Source organism: Galeopterus variegatus, unplaced genomic scaffold (assembly GCF_000696425.1).
Source record: "Galeopterus variegatus unplaced genomic scaffold, G_variegatus-3.0.2 Scaffold3134, whole genome shotgun sequence".
NCBI classification, from domain to species: domain Eukaryota; kingdom Metazoa; phylum Chordata; class Mammalia; order Dermoptera; family Cynocephalidae; genus Galeopterus; species Galeopterus variegatus.
In genome coordinates, this window is record NW_007729245.1 from 208,486 (window position 1) to 224,331 (window position 15,846).

The 15,846-nt window shown below is 33.2% G+C and overlaps 1 protein-coding gene across 1 annotated transcript in view; it reads right to left on the bottom strand.

The window, feature by feature from the left end:
• Nucleotides 1-13,220, bottom strand: part of LOC103599872 (UDP-glucuronosyltransferase 2A2) — a 44,926-nt gene extending 31,706 nt beyond the window's left edge. The window contains exon 1 of the mRNA XM_008584052.1: nucleotides 12,479-13,220. Coding sequence (XP_008582274.1) covers nucleotides 12,479-13,220 — 742 coding nt within the window. The remainder of the gene's footprint in view (nucleotides 1-12,478) is intronic.
• Between the last annotated feature and the right edge of the window lie 2,626 nt (nucleotides 13,221-15,846).

Genomic DNA, 15,846 nt, shown 5'->3' on the forward strand with positions numbered 1-15,846 from the left:
GAAATTTGTGAGGCAGGTTCGGTGGACCACGTGGAGCAGGTCCCTTAGGCAATTTTCCTCTCTTCAGATATGCAGCAGGTCATCTTCACTCCCTGTGAGTCTCCATTTCCACTTCTTCCTTGTTATAGTCTTATCCTGACTATGTCAAAGTATCCTCTGTCATTTCTCCTGCACTGCAAGGCATGGTTTTCTTGAACTGTTACTATGCCCTCTCCTACTTGTGAATACCTTATTAGAGTTTTGCAGAATTTATGATATTTACAGGTTCTACTCTTAGCTCCTACAAATCAGTATGAATATTTATGCTCCTCCAAGTAGAAAAGAGTTATAACAGGAAATGATGAAATAAGCAACCTAAGAAAACCCCAGAGAAATGCAAATTAAAATGAGACATATTTTCAACAATTAAACTGGTCACAGAACTAAAACCATTGATTATAGCCAAGTTGTGAAGGACATATACAAATTATACACCTCAAATAGTTTATTACATTAGTGAAATGGGATTAAATACTGAAGACAAAACCACCAATGCCATCCTATGGATGGAGAAATTCCTTGTGAACTGATTCTGCTGGAGACACACACACACACAATTACATTATATATCAATTATATATATATTATATATGCATATACACATGCAAAAATTATTACACTGTGGTATTTATTAAAGAATACATGACTAAGTGGTGGAGATGCCTCGAGTCTCTCATATACAGAACATTGGCATAACTTTCTTTACTGTTCCCTTTTGTAAACACACTATTTTCTTATTCTGAAAAAGTAAATTAGTGTTACCTGTCTGAACACCAAATTATTTTCTTTTGACTTTCTATTGACTTCTTTTTCTAAAAGCAGAGAGCTAGGGCTTGAGTTAATCATAGAACCACAGAGATCACTATCATGTTTTTAGCGAAGTTATATAGGTGAACTTTGGTGGTCAATAAATCTACATTCACATATTGTACAAAATGACGTTTGTCAATAAGAGAGTTCCTAAATTTTTCCCAGCTCTCATCACTCATAAAAATGGAGTTAATGATAATACTTTGATGATATACTGTGAAAATTAGTAATAATTTAAATGCTTAGAAAAATGCATCAGTGAAGAGTTGAAGTCATCATAGATTTTAATACCAAACTGAAGATTACACAAGAAGAAAGTAGGCTATCCGCAGGTTGACATTCTAGACGTCGATACTGAGAAATAGGTTAATGACTTTTCTATGTTCCAAAATATAACAGAGTTAATAATATTATTTTGAAAAGTGATATGATTGTTAAATCAACAAAAATCAAGAAAAATATAAAGCTTAGTACAGAAAAAAGAAATTGAGTGGAAGTTAAAGGTTGATACATATTTAGCTGGCCGAATTTGGAAAGATCATGTGTAAATATCTAGAAAAATGCAAAAAAAAAGTTGAGTTTGGAGGGTTTGATAAAATATCTTTTTGAATGAAAAATTTTGTCTCTATGAGTGTCCCAGATTGTCCTGAGTGAAGCAAAATTGGAGAGGCTATATGGCATTGTAGAAAAAGAAGTGTTTGTTGAGTCAAAAGGTATACAACTATTTTTAAGGAATATACAGAAAATAAAGAGAAATTTATTTAGTATTCTGTGAATAAGAATAATTTCATTTGTTTTGTAGGGTAGTTTAAAAGAATTAAATTGATTATGGCAATATATGTTGAATTCATATCATGGCACCAAGCAGTTAGAAGGTGCTCAAGATTTGGTGTGAGAGGACTGTTTGAGAGAGTTTGAGGAAATAAGATTCCTATTTTAAAATTGTGAATGTGTTACAAGGCATAAGTAAAAGATTCCTTGGAAATACAGAGGACTGACTATAAGATGAGAGGCTATAACCTCAAAATAGTCAGATTTTTGTGTATCCCGACCTGCCAAGCAAGGGGAAAGAAAGAATTAGTGATGGTTTCCACTAATCCAATTGCTGGTCATATTGAAGGTTTCAGACACTGAGGTCCATGAAATGAGAACAAGTGTAACCACTGCCCCAGGACATTTGGGGGGATTTGAAGAGAACTGACATGCTACTAAGCTCCACTGGGGCTGGGATAACAGATGGGAAAACAGATGATTGGTTAAATTCAATTTCTAATTCAGGACAAGGATACCACTATATACTATTTTTAATTAGCGTTTTCATAGGTAAAGGAGGCAAAATATCAGGAAACACAAATTCTAAAGTAATATTATAAATGAGACAACATGCGAGTAGCACTATTCATATGAATCCAAAATATACCACATTATAGTCACTGATTTTCTTTTATTCCTAAAAATTCATCTATGTGATGTGTATTTTTGTCCTTGTTTTCATGAGATTAAAAAAAAATGTACCATATATGCCTTGTTGCTTATTTGAATGAATATTTCATCTGTAAATTCAAAGACAATCACATTTAGAGCAAATTTTTAAATGTTTTAAGGTGTTGCGATACAAATGCAAAAAAAAAAATTAGAAAACAATTTGATCTGCTATCATAAGGGAAGCATAACTTGCAATTTTATAAAACTCAAAACAGGTTTGTCAGGTTAATGAGGTGCGTGCATTTAAAGGTCTAGCAAAGGTCTAGTAAAATTTTGTCCCAAACGGGGCAAATTATTTTCTAATTTATAAATAGAATTGTTCTAATGTCTCGCCATTAAACTTTAACACATGGATCAAACTATTTCAATAGCTTGATGGAGGAAGTCATGGAGGGAGGATTTACACCACTGAAGGTGGCAAATTCCGTTATTTTTTTTCTTTTAATACGGAGAACCGATTGTTACAGACTTATACCACACCACTGGATACTGAAGGGTAGAAAAGAGAGTATCTATAGGAAGTGAAAGCAGAGTAACAGGATTTATCAAATTGAGTAATTCAATGCTACAAGTCCTTTCATCAGTGTTCCATTACTGCATGAAAAACTACCAAAATCCTTATTCTTTTAAAACAACTTCCTATTTAGCTCATGATTCTACTCACGATTCTCTGTCAGGCTAGGCAGAGCTCTCTGCACTGGTCTTGTTCATGTTCATGAGAATATGGGTCAGCAAGAGGCTGTGCTTTTCCTAGAGGCCACTTGCATGTTTTACTGTTGCCCAGCTCATATCTTTATGGTGTATATCATGGGGCTATGTGTCTCTCACCACCCAGTATATATCTTTAATCACCAACATAGGTTTCCAGAGTAGAAAGAGGTTACATGTATTACATTCACTAAAGTCTCATTGGCCAAATCAAAATAAATAGCAAAGCCAGAGTAAGTGTGCGGAATGTCTACATATAGACATAGATACAGGGAAAGCAGAAAAATCCATAGTAATAAACAACTACAAAAATAACCATGGAAAGAGAGTAGATATAAAGAAAACACATAAAAAAAGCTATTTCCCAACATTCTAAGAAAATATATTTGACAACTTAAAGATGAATAACATTGTATGATTGATCCATCTTCTATCTATTCTATATAACATTAACCCAAATTAACACAAGGAGAAAGAGAAAGTTTCTAAGTTTTAGGAAGAATAAAAATTGTGAAAGACTTTACTGCAATGAATTCTACCGCCCAAAATATTTTGTAGAAAATTATACCAAACCTGAAAAGATCAGATAATAACAAAGCTTTTAAAGTGTTACAAGTGTGAATAAAGAAAAACTTTAAAATTCTTTTCATAAAATGTCTATGGTATGGCTTTAAAAACCTTAAAAGATTGCACAAAAATGGAATATGTTTTATTTTATTTCTATCCAGTCCTTCATATGTCAATAAAAATATATTTAGCAAAATATTAGCAATGTACAAAAACATGATTATCAAATCGCTTCATGTATGATTCAATAATAGGAAATTCATTCATATAATTCATCTGTTAAGACTTATTAGAAAATCATATAATTATTGACATAGGTGGAAAAAAGACCAGTTGATAGAATTTGATGCTTAATTTTGATTTATAGCAAAAGTACTATATAAAATAGGAATTCATTGTTGTTTTCTTAACATGGCTCATAAATGAGCAAGTTAATTTATGAATAAAATTTGGAATAATTTTAGCTAAATATAAAATAAGAGACGAAGGCAACTATCTTCACTATTATTAAATATGTCTTTGGAATGATCAGAATTAAAATTAGACAAGCGAAGGTGACCAGTGACATAAGAATTAGAAAGGGCATTATAATCTATCTCTAACAGCAGTTCATATGAATGTGGGCCTGAAAAAACTACTGCATAGCACAAGAGAATATAGACAAATGGCAGAATAAGAAATTAAATTTGAGTGATATTTAGGATGCATGAGGATACTTTTAAAAGTTCATGGAAAACTGGAATTGAAAGATAATATGAGTCCTTTCATGAACTCTTCAAAGTCCTCTCATATGTATACAATAACCAAAACAAGAGAAAATGAAGATATAACCCGTTTATAATGCTAACAGAAAAAAAAATTAAATCAGCAGACAAAAATATAACAGCAAATAGGCAAAACCTATATGAGACACTGGTTAGCACCCTAGAAGACATACAAAAAAATGTTTTAAGTAAAAAGAAATAATATATTCTTGAAATGGGGACTCAATGAAAATATCACCTTAAGTTAATATTCTGATTTACTTGTGTCTCAATAAAAATAACAATTGCTATTTTCCTCCTTAGGAACTAGCTAAGGGTATTTTTAAGTTTCTATGCAATGTAAACAAGCAGAAGTGGCCAAGAACATTCAAGACTTCTATGCCCTTCCCTGAGGATGTAGTCCTGTACGAGGCCAGGCAAAGTCCACAAACTCAAGAACACATACCCACCGTAACAACGCAGACAGTATTTGCACCAAAATATTCATTTACAAAAAAATTGTGCCAAGTTAAAAGGGTGCCACAGCAGTGTCCTCAGGCAGGTTGGGTGAGAGAATGCTCAGAGAGTGGACACAGCAGATCACAAAGCAGAGAGTGGGAAGGAGTTGGGCAGACTTGCGGATGAGGGAAATGAACCAAAGGGTCCAGGAAAAGGGGACAGAAATCAATTCCCAATCCAGAGGTGCAGTAAATTTAAGCCAGTTTCATGCAGGGAAAAGTTAAAGCACTTGCTTCATCAGGAACCAGCAGGATACAGTGTGAGGGTAGATTTATCACAGAACATCTATGTAGAACTTAGGAGGAATAGGAAAGGGGGGAGGATCTAACTTCTATGAATGAGCTATAAGAAGCAGCGTGAAAGCAGGGAACCATCAACCAATTGGGCTACACATCAGGATTGGGTCGCATTCTCTCTGTACAAAAATATTTAAAATTAAGGCTTTCTTTTTGTTTTATCTCTCCATATATCATATTCATCTATTTAGACATTAAATGTCTTCTTCAACTTTTCCAATTTTTTTCCAGTCTTTTATTCCCTCACATACCTACAGTTAATGAAATATATACTGGCAATTATTCTTAATGATAAATCTCCTTTATTTAGAGATAATCATATAAAACATAGTTTCTTTTTCTGTTCCAAATTCGGTTTGTAGTCATTAGTGCATTTTATATTATAAATATAATTGAATATATTTGCAAACAAAATATTAAGTGAGTTTTACTCAAATTCTTCTTGACATTATACCTTTATATGATAGAAAAGGATAAAGGTTTATCCTATTGGTTGTTTAGAGATATTTATTACAATAAAGTGCTTAAATGATTTAAGATGCTCTATTTTAGAGAGTGGAATTTCTAAAAGCAGATGAAATTTTTCTTCAGCTGAGATGCTGGTAATTCTTATTATTTCTTAATTTTATCTTAATAAAACTGATGGAGAAGGGGATATTCCCTTACCAAAAATAAAAAATAAAAAAGCTCTAAAAATGAGTGTTCTGAATAAGTTCTAACTAGTGATAGAGTAGAAATGTAACTCTGAAATAAGTCTTGAACCAAACCTATTATTGTACATATGATAAATTAATAAAAAATAGGTTTAAATCACTTGAACAAAATCATATCAGAGGCAACTGACCGAGTAAACTAAAATATTGAAATTTTTTAAGTGTGGAATGACTTACAGAGAGTTATTGGTAAAAATAAATAGTGCCAAATGTTTAATTTAATGAAATGTTAAATTAAAAAGGACAAAGGCTAAAGAGGACAAAAAGCACTTCTGTCCCAGTTTAGACTGATTGGGCCATATAAACTTGAATACATGTGACATATATTTAATAAAGTGAGTTTTTTCTGTATCTTCATCACCTCCGATATGTAGTTTTCATATTATTCATACAAATTGAAATTTCACAATATTGATATAAGGGGAAGATTTAGTAGCTATGCAATGCCTAAGAATGTACTACAAATGTAATCATTCTGTTCATTTCTGGAACCACTGACTAACTTATCTTCCACTTCTGTCTTCTTTTCTACAAGATCTAAAGGGTGATAAATACATCCAGGGGTTAATCCGCAAGAGTCAATCAAAATAAAGAAATTATCGGTCTCTGAATATGCAAAGACAATAGACAATATATTTAAAGATGTTTGAGCCTATTTGACAAAAATAACAAATAAATATTTAATAAATTCAAAGAATTATCTGATCTTTTCATAAGTAAGAACTTGCCTTCGAAAAACTTAGAGAACCTCACAAATTTTTCAAAACTTTCAAGTTGTTGAATGAGGAAAACCAGCTTATAGAAGGAAGTACTCCAAATGAGAGGCAATAATTATTTTTTTCCTGATAAAGGAAATTATTACATGGCTGGTTTTCTATTGTTTCTTTCTCTTTCCTATTTATCACTTCTTTAACCAAAATCCTTAGAGATGTGGAGTAGCTTATTTCTGGGACCTATATATTTCTTTCCACAGTAAATTAAATATACTTAGTTTCTTATTTTGTTCAATACATATTTTGTAAGCTTAGCAATATTACTGAATCATTCTGAGTTTCTGATGCCTCATGTATAAAAGATAGATAATGATCATTCTAGTTTTTTGTGTGTGGATTAGCAATAATATGTGCATTATACCTAGCAAAGGTGTTGGTACCAAGCAAGTGTTTAGTAAGAGTAGCTGTTTAACAGACTAACAGTAAAGATGGTACAATAAGCAAGATCATTAGCTGCAAAATCACTGAAAAGAACACTAAACCAGAGATTCTATTTTTTTTTTCGTTAAATTTTTATTTTGTCAATATACAATGTATATGATTATTATGGCCCATCTGTGACACCTCCCTCCCTCCTCCCTCTCTCCCCTCCCCCCCGGGGTTTTTTTTTTGTGTGGGTGTTTTTTTTTTTTTTTGGGGGGGTTATTTTTTTTTTTTTTTGGGGGGGTTATTTTTTTTTTTTTTTGGGGGGGTTATTTTTTTTTTTTTTTGGGGGGGTTATTTTTTTTTTTTTTTGGGGGGGTTATTTTTTTTTTTTTTTGGGGGGGTTATTTTTTTTTTTTTTTGGGGGGGTTATTTTTTTTTTTTTTTGGGGGGGTTATTTTTTTTTTTTTTTGGGGGGGTTATTTTTTTTTTTTTTTGGGGGGGTTATTTTTTTTTTTTTTTGGGGGGGTTATTTTTTTTTTTTTTTGGGGGGGTTATTTTTTTTTTTTTTTGTGTGTGTGTATGTGGGTGAATTAATTTGTTTATTTTTTAGCTCCCACCAATGAGTGAGAACATGTAAACCAGAGATTCTTGATGGATAACAAACTGAAAATGGGTGACAGAATAATCAGTCATGTTACATTTACATTTAAAATGATTAGAGGATGCATTAAAATCTCACAAAAGAAAAATGAAGGTAAATAATGAAGAATGAGAATTAAGTGGTAGGAGTTATTTAGCCTGATAAGTGTCAGAAAAGGTCTGGGTAGTGGCCTTGTTAGAAGAGGATCCCAGAGACTGATTGATGTGTTACATGGATATACACATTTGACAAAACAAATAACACTTTATATTTTATAAACTTTTTCTATCATATGAAGAGTACTACACATCAACAGAATGGTTATAATGAAAATTGAAAGCAAAAAGCATAATACCAAGTATGGGTAAGAATGGGGAACAACTGGAATCCTAGTACATCGCTAATGGGATTATTGGTTTTTACAAGCTCTTGAGAAACTGAATTTTAGTGGTATCTACTGAAGCTAAACACACGCATAGTCTTTGACCAAACAATTCCACTCCCATGCATATGTTCAACAAGAGACATGTACAAGAATGTTCATAGCAGTTCTTATAATAAATAGCCAGAATTGAGACAGCCTAAACTTCTATCAACAGTAGGATAGATAAATAAAATATGATGCATTAATTCACTAGAATCTGTATAGCTATGAGAATTAATAAACAAAACCTACATGCAACGACTTGGAACAAATGTCAAAAACATGGATATTAAACAAAAGAAACAAAATACAGAAAAGTATGTAATGTGAGGTTCATTTAAACAATATGGTATCACAAATCAAGAAAGTAATTCTCCCATGGGATATAGGGAATGAAATAAAAAAAGAGGAGGCGCTATGGGTTGTAATAATGTTTTGTTTCTTGATGTGGGTACTTGTTCCAAGGGGGTGTTCACTTTGTGAAACTTCACTGAGCTGAAAATTTATGATTTATGTTTCACTTCAAAAGAAAGTTTACACAAAATTTAAAAATCCCACAGTACTGACTACAGAAGTTTTCTCATTTCTTCCCACCCAGGGAAAGGGTGGCAAGCTGGGAATAGTAAGTAGGGTCGGTGTGGGGTACAGAGAAAACCAATAAACAAAACACAGGGCCCAGAAATGGAACCATAGATTAAAAAAAATAATACAAATTAAATCTAGTTTAGTTAATCTAGTTTAGTTCAGACAAGCTGGATAGAGGGGGAATGTTAAGAAATTTGTTCGTTTGTTTCCATGGGCTGGGAAAAGGTAATGCTACTTCTAGAAATCCGTTTAAAATGTATCAGCAGGATAGCAGATCAATATGGTACTAACAGTTAAAAGTAGACTACGACACTGGTGTGTAGATTAGTTCTGGGCTTTCTACCTTCCCGATCTGCACTACACTGGGGAGGATGGAGAAAGACTGCAAACCCAAAAGACACAGGCAAAATGGAGCCATCCAGTTCCCTTACCTTTTTAAACATTTTCACTGCAGTATTCAAGGCCTTAATCTTCCTAAAGCTGCAGCAAAGGCTGGTCCTACCCACGTGGGAACCACTATATGCTGTGCAGCAGGTCTCTCAGAAGTTGTGGGAGAGATTAGGCTCAGTGCAATTGAAGGTGTCATGGATAACACTTGGCATCAGCAAGATGTATTAATATATTTACTTCTGGATATGAGTAGCAATGATTTTCTTATTTTCTGATATTCCTGTTCCATTAGGGGCTAGAAGCATATGTTAAAATAGTGATTATTTTTATTCACTTGTCCTGTAAGATTTAATATCTCACTGATATAGAAAACTGGCTTTCTGACAAAGCGCAGTTAGATATGTCCTTGCTACTTACTTCTATCTCCTTTAAGAAATTTAGTGCTTTTCTTTACCACAGTTTGACATGTTATTTTTTGGTCTTTTTTTCCCACACAGAAGTGAATAAGAACAAATGAAATGGAAATTCCACAGAGATGTAATGTTATTAAATCTCCTGTATTCAAACATAATAATATAAAACACAAGGTATCTGCCTTCTTTCAGTATCAATTTACACTAACCAGGTGTTGCTAATTTTCTAAGAATGTATTTGCACACAAAAGACAAATTGGATTTTACCAATTTTTTTTGACAGAATAACTCAATTTGAAATAAAATATTCAAGGTAGATGTTTGTTGTTCAAATACATTTAGTAACATGAGAAGCATAAAGGGTTTAAGTAAATAATCTATTTAATTTCTCAAAAGGTAGGATTTCTGAAACTAGAGTTTTATCCTGTAATGATGAGAGGTTGGGAACGTTCTGTTTTGCAAAGGCTTTTTTACATATTATGTAATTATTCATGCCTTCCATAGAGAAGGAAGATTTAGTACATGCCAGAGACCACTTATTTTTTGTAGATAATTACTGACTATTTTCTACTTACAGAGCCTCATGATATTGTAAACAGGGCTTTGCCATCGCAGAGTGCCTGAGTAGTTTTCAGAATTCCTGAGTAGTTAAATATAAATATAATTATTTTATAATTGACATGGCATACTTATACAAATTGTGTCATATAATTTTTCTAAAGAGTACTTTGAAATTATTAACGTCATTTTATAGAGGAGGAAGCACAGTGACTTAATGAGTGTAAGTTACTTCTCTGAGATCACACAGCCTGCAAAATCTGCACCCAGAACTTCATATGCTTTCCAAGACCCTTTACCATCTTACAGTTTGTAATCCCTTTATTTAAAGAATATAGACTGTTATTTCATTCAGAACTTGCAGTAATCAATATGTAGTACATATATATACAGTGATAATTATTGATAATTATTACAGAACACATTTCAAATGTCTTAAGAAACACTCATGTGAATAACATCTAAATTTAAAGCAAAATGTGTTTTTGAGACACATAAAATTTGAAATCCAGAAAAAAAAAAATACTACTATATAAAGACAATTATATTCTTTATTATATAAGAACTAAATTTTCTTTTTTTTTAGAAAAAAGTAAAAAAACAGATTTTTACTTACACATTTTCAAATTACCATATCTTCAAAAACATAAGCCAATTTTGATTACCTTGCATATGGCTTATTTATATGTGTGGTATTTTCAATATCTTCCCTGTAGACCAATTCTATGAAGAATTTTTAAAGTTTAAGGGATGGAAAATTGGATGAAGACTTTTTCCACATCACGAAAAGAAAAACGTACATATACAAATTGTACTTGTAAAAAGTTAGATTAAGTTCAAGTTAGAGTAAGGGTATTTCTGTACCTATAACTTGCCATAGGTGATTGCCCTTTTTCTTGCTTATTCCTGCAATGCTTTTCCTCCATGAATCCTATTGCATCTCACCCTCACTTCACTCAGGTCTCTGTACAAATGTCACCCTTTCATTCGAGACCTTCCTGGCTACTCCATTTAACTGTGAAACCCCACTCTATTTATCAGAACTATCTATTCTTCTTTTTCTGTGTAGCATAAATCACAGTCCAACATCCTATATATTTTATATATTTGTTTTATTCATTGTCTCCTGTTATTAGAATAGGAATACAATACAGATTTTTATCTGTTTTGCTCATTGTTATATTCCTAGTACCTAGAAAAGTCGCAGGCATTGGGTTCATGCTAAATAAATTTTTTTTTTCACAAAGAAAGCAGGAAGGAAGGAACGGAGGGAGGGAGGGAAGCCAAAAGGTGTGTAAAAAGACAACATTCTACACGTTTCTTCTGTGAGAAAGTATCATTCATAGCAGCAACTGTTAACTCCACCTATGAATGAATGCCCCTGGGTATTACTGACAGATCTGAAGGAAAAATCATTTGGGAAAGAAGAAAATAGAAAAGTAAAGGAAGACAGGCTCACAAGACTCAGAAAGAGAAGTAATAAGAACAACCAACCAGAAATAATCTTGACAATTTGCATTATTTTGTTCGCTCCTCAAAAGGACTCTTTAAGGCAAGGAAACTTGAGGCTTGCCAAAGGATACAGAGAAATTAAGTTGAGAGGCAGTGCTAGCCCAAGCACCCAGAGAAGCCTAAAGATAGAGAAAGAGTGAGGGTACGGTGTAAACTCAGGGTTTCTCATGCCTAATTCAATGTTTTTTTAAAAGTTTTCTCCAGACCGAAAGAAAAAAAAAAAAAAGCTGGGGACCTTTCCAGCTCAGGCACCCTTCAGTGGTTTATGATGGTGGGGTTCCTCATCAGAACCAGCTGCACCAGGACCATGGATGGCCTCTCTGAAGGTTAGAAATCCCAATAAGATCCCACAGGTTTTAGCGGCCCCAATCCCAGAGTGGTCCTCAAAGGTGGAAGTGAAAATACTCGAAATAAGGAAAGGGGACCTCCAAAGACCATACTCCAGTCGTGGCTATGTATGTCCCAGTCAAAAGCAAAGGTGGAAGCACGTCTATTCAAGTATAGCATGGCAATTCTTAAACAAAATATAACAAAGTGTAAAAAAGAAAAAAAAAAAACAAAAACGATGAACCAAGGATGGAAAGTAAATCATGTATCATCTCAAATATTTGCTAGGGTATTTTGGGGCAATGTTATAATTTAACCTAGTAAAGGTAGTTTCATTTATTTTTGAAGATGGATTTACACATAGAAAAGCTATTGTCTAAATAGACATGAGATTATTTGCATTGAGACAATAACATACATATTCATACCACCACTTCACTTTTTAGGAATTTATCCAAGAGAATAACCAAGGGATTGCACAGAGATGTAATAAGTACATTTACTACAGCTTTGCATATGCAGTGAAATGGAAACCTTTTGAAGAAGAAGTATGAATAAGAATAAATAAGGTATCTGGAGTTATTAATAAGAGAAAATTGTAGAGACTTACCTAGAATTTTGCTGTAGTATGAATTCCATTCTCCCCAGTAGGACTGAAATATATAGTCTTGCAGAGGATAAGATATTGTATTTTTAACCCTTTCGCCAAAGGTCATCTGGTCAGTGAGCTCTGACAAGGCTGCAGGAACATAGGAAGCTGGTGCTGGGATTTTCCCACAGTGTCTCTCCACTGTTGAGGCTGGAGAGAACCTCAACGTGAATATAAATGGAATTCCTAACTTCAGAGCAACTAGGTCACCACAGATTGTTACTGGGTCTGCTACCAACACAGAAAAATCTCCTTTGTGAAGTTTTGCCATTAACTTGGAGTTGTTTAATACACCATCGCAGATTTGTATATTAATTCGAAAGAAAGTATCTAGGAGTTTTCCTAGTTCTTTGTAGAAAGTCCATAGTGTGAGAGGAGTTGGTCTATGATCTATCCACAGCATTATCATATGTTCAATTAAAGAATCTATATTGCTCTTCTTGTAAGAAACAGGTATCGTTTCAAAATTCACAGGAGAATCAAAATTGGAGTTGATGAATAGAGTTGCTGATGAAGCCAGTACAGTCACATTGTGATTTCTTTGAATCAACTCTTCTAGAATGATCTTAATATTTAACCAATGGCTACCATCTGTAGGCCAAATTAGCACATTCCCACTTAGAACAATTTCAGTCAGAGCCAAATGAACAATCAGCAGCTTGACAAACTTCTTAGGCATGGTAATATCCTCTATGGAAACCATTCTACTGTAGACCTTATAAGATAAAAAGAAATCTTCAAAGTTGATTTGGGTAGATTTTTTTTTAAATAAAATAATATTTAACGTGATGCTTATACTTATTCACATGTAGATTAAAAGGAAAATAATATAATTCTAATTCTTCCATGCATTAACATGATTATGGCAACAACAGAAATGAAATCTGGTCCTATTGTAAAGAAAAAGAAGCAGGGAAGTTATAAGCCTAGAATCTCCATACTCTTTGATAATAACTATGATTTATAAAATGTGTTTTTAATATATCATTATCAAAATAAGGTTAAAAGAAAAATAAAATTCTTTTACTGCAAAAAGTCACTTTGTCAAATCTTATAGCACTTTCAAGTCAGATGTCTTCGTTATAAGCTATTTTTCCATGCATTGTCTTATTCAGTCCTTTTCACAGTCTTGTTTGGAAGAAGTTATTTCCTCCATTTCACGAATAACAAAACCAAATTTCAGTTTCATACCCAAAAGCATTTAACAAAGTAATATATTTGGGAGTATAATCATAACATTATCTGACCCATAGCTGGACCAACATTATTATCACTTCCCTTTGGCTCATATTAAAAAGAAAAATTAACAAACAAAAATTTTAATCCTTCACTTAGAGAAGGTTTGCTCAAACATTGCAAGATGGTTTACCTTAATTGGGATATACAGTAAATCACTACACATTGCTAGAGGGAAGTTTTATTCTCCGACAAAGCAAATCTCCTATCCCCTTGTTACAAGGAATTTTTCACTTTCTTCCATATAACATTTTTATACACAAATCAAGGAGACAGGGCACGGAAACACAGACTATTTTACTCAAACCCGTGCAGTAGATGAAGTTAGGTGGACACTGGAGTTCAATGGCTCAAGATTCAAAATCTGTTCTTTTTGAAGATTTGTGACCCTCTCAGCCTCAGTTTTCTCAAGTGTACATGAGAGGTAATGACACGGATTTGTTATAATACTTTGTGCGTTAGCAATAATATCTGCAGAATTATGTCGCAAACTGCTTGATTCAGAGCAGGGGTGTAGTGATGTTGGTGGCTTAATGAATTTACCGAAAGATTGATCAGTAAATCAGTGGGCTGGCGACAGAACAACCGGCCAGACATGGACATAATGCTCTCAGGTGCAATTCTTAGTGACTCTCAAATTGAACAAGAGCAACTGTAAAATGATGTGATCTTAAAAATCACTGGAACCTGCCATTAAAAAGAAAAATAAGAAAAAATAAAGTGAGCTAAAGGATAGAAACCAGAAATTAAGAATGGCAATTAAGTGGCGGTTCTTTTCTTCACAGTAGGTTGTCCTTGGATTGTGTAATTTCAGGGCCGTGAGTAACCAAAGGACAAGGAAGACAGAAAGAGAAAGAGGGGAGAGAGAAGTGATGCTTTCAGAATTAATGCATTTGTGTCCTCTCAGGACTCAGCCTCAATTTGGATATAATATCAGCACCTTTACATTAATTAGATTTTGAAACAAAACAGCCAGAGAAGAATGGGAATAATCTTGATGGCCATTAAAATTGGCCTACTTAAGAGATTTTTTAATATTGATAAAGAAATCTGTTGCTGTCATGTACTTCCAAAGAAAAAGAGAGAAAGTACACCATCATATGAGCTATAAACAAAACATTCTCTATAAAATATTTAAATTTATCCAATTATTGAAGTCCATGTAAGTAAAATATAATAATTAAAGATTACTCACTAAGGATCATTATGACAGCACTTAATTAATAGCTTATCAAAATATATCTCAGAATCTCAAATGCATGTGGGTACTCCTGGATTACCTGAAATTTTAAAAAAATGGAATTTCAAAGGGTCATTTTGCCATTATTAAATGATCTCTGTGGGGCAACAAAATAATTATCTAATTTAATGAAGAACAATAAAGTGTGTATAATTTTATTAAATTGAAAATCCTTAAAAGAACATTTTTATATGAAAGGTCTTCCTTATTATTATTTTTTTTTTCCCATAGTCATGCCCTTGACTGAAGGTCTCCTCTTCCTGTGCACTCCCTGAGCCTTGCACTGGATGGCTAGGATTTAACTGTGCTGACTTTTTTAAATTTTCTCTCATATTTGAATTTAACTGTGCTCATTCTCTTTTCTTTGTATCCTAGAGGCTATAGAAGCCTGGAAACCAGCCTTCATACTGTTTTAGAAACATGAATGAGCAACTCCTTACTAACCTTAAAATTTTCACCTCACATCAGGATTTCAGATTAGTTTGAGTTCCTTGATTGGTATTTAATTAATTCTTTAAAAGTTTGAAATAAGAAATACTTTCATTTTTTCCTGTGTTTTGTTCTATAGAAACTGAATATCTCCTAGCGCCTTCTTTTTAGCTCAAGTCTGACATCAAATGATTCACCACTTTCTAGATTGGAACCTCTGGCAAGTCACTCAGCCTCCTCATTTTCAAAATGGTGAGAACATTGGCACCTCCTTCCTACAGCTGTGAAGACTGAGTGACATAATGCATGTAAAATTATACAGAACAGCATCTGTGCTCAGTACATGTTAGCTGTATATGATATCCCAGAGAGCGAATATTACTTTTAAAATGTTCAAATGAATCAGATCTCATCATCTTGATCT